General features: G+C 29.9%; 1 protein-coding gene across 1 annotated transcript; it reads left to right on the top strand.

The window, feature by feature from the left end:
• Window positions 1–1133: 1133 nt before the first annotated feature.
• EIN_225250 (hypothetical protein) lies at window positions 1134–1650 on the top strand (the record flags this gene model as incomplete). The annotated part of the gene is made up of 2 exons (XM_004254945.1): window positions 1134–1580; window positions 1624–1650. Coding segments are annotated over 2 exons (474 nt in total), but the record flags the coding sequence as incomplete, so codon positions are not given.

Genomic DNA, 1650 nt, shown 5'->3' with positions numbered 1-1650 from the left:
AAAAAAAATCACTAACAGTTGCCAAAAAGAGATTTTGTGCTTTTTGCAAGAAAGTTGAAAAGGCTCGAACAAAAAGAATATGTGAATCTTGTGGTCTTCCAGTGTGCACTAAACACTCACTTTTCTTGTGCCCAAAATGCAAAAACCCCAAGAAAAAATAATAGTTTCTAAAATAAGTGACTTTTAAAAATATATTTTTATTCTGAATTTTTTCTAAATGATTTTCATTTGGCAACTGAAAAAATAAAGTTAGAACATTAATTAACTTGAGAATCAAATAAGTATGTTTGAGTATGATAATGTCACTATGTATACACGTAGGTTTGAATGAAAACCGACACAAGTGATACATAGTAATAAATAATAGAAATGAGTATAGTATAATCGTTATCAAAGAATTTGAGAGAAAAGTGTATTTTTGAAAAAATAATGCAAAATCTTATATAATCGAGTTAACATTTATACTTTTTTTGAGTAAGATTATGTCCCAAAAGGGACATGGGTTGTTTTAAGTACTTTTTTTAAATTGGCGTCTATGTCTTTTTTTCCTTGCCTTCAAAAAAATTTCTTTAAGCCATTTAAGTGTTAAAGTTGAAAAAACATTTATTTTTTCAACAAAAAAACAATTTTTTTTACATACAAAAAATTGTATGTAAAAAACTCTAAAACTAAAATAAAGTAGTTTTTTATAATAATAATTATTTTCTTTCTTTATCGAGCCGGACTTTTTTCCTCCAACTCTAATTTTTATATAATCATTTACAAAACGATTCTGTTTGGAAAGATTCATCCTGAATTACACCTTGTACCTCTTTTGAAAACTCGTTTAATAAAATGATGAATAAAGTCCGAAGGGTTGGCATACCCCAAAGCTTTTTAAGGTATGCCAACCTAAAAAGTTTTTTGTTTTGTGTTTTTATTTCGTGTTGGCTTTGTTGTAGATATCTTACAGTTTTAATTTTTTTAGATAGGATTTATAGCTTTTGGAAGTTTAACTTTTTTTGAAAAAAAAATAAAAAATCATAGTAAAAAGAAGATTTGAAAAAACAATGACGTTTTCTAAAGTAAAATCATTATTTTGAACTCTAATTTCAATGGAAAGTCAGACCAAAGAAAAGCCGGTAATTACCACAATGTCATCAAAAGCGTATTATGTTCCGGGAGTAACGTTACATGTATTTAAAGGAACAAATGAGGTTGAGGTGGTGTATGATGTCCAAGATACATTGAAAAAAACGGGATGGATTGGTTTGTATGACATGTTACAAATGGACAACTCAAAGTATTTAAAATATATCTATATCTCCACACCACAAGGGAGTGTGAAATTCACTGGTTTATGCGATGGATTTTTTGATGTCAGGTATTTCCCGTCTCTTGACAATAACGCAAACAACGCAACAGCAGAAGCGTTTCAACTTGGGGAGAGTATTACAATTAACGAACCGATTATTAACAAAAACATGATGACTGTTGGAGTGAATGTAAGCGACGAAGAAAAAGCATTTGTCGAAATATACCATTCACAGTCCGTCAATGATGTGCAATCTTTTGTCAGCACAACAATCAAAGCTGACGTTGTTGGAGGGAAAACTACAATTGATATTAGCAATCTCCATGGAGAGTATTGCTTGGTGCAAAGAAAAGGGC

Source organism: Entamoeba invadens, assembly GCF_000330505.1.
Source record: "Entamoeba invadens IP1 unplaced genomic scaffold scaff_1105074725849, whole genome shotgun sequence".
NCBI classification, from domain to species: Eukaryota; Evosea; order Mastigamoebida; family Endamoebidae; genus Entamoeba; species Entamoeba invadens.
The sequence above is the reverse complement of the archived record's forward strand: the minus strand, read 5'-3'. Positions and strand labels throughout refer to the sequence as shown.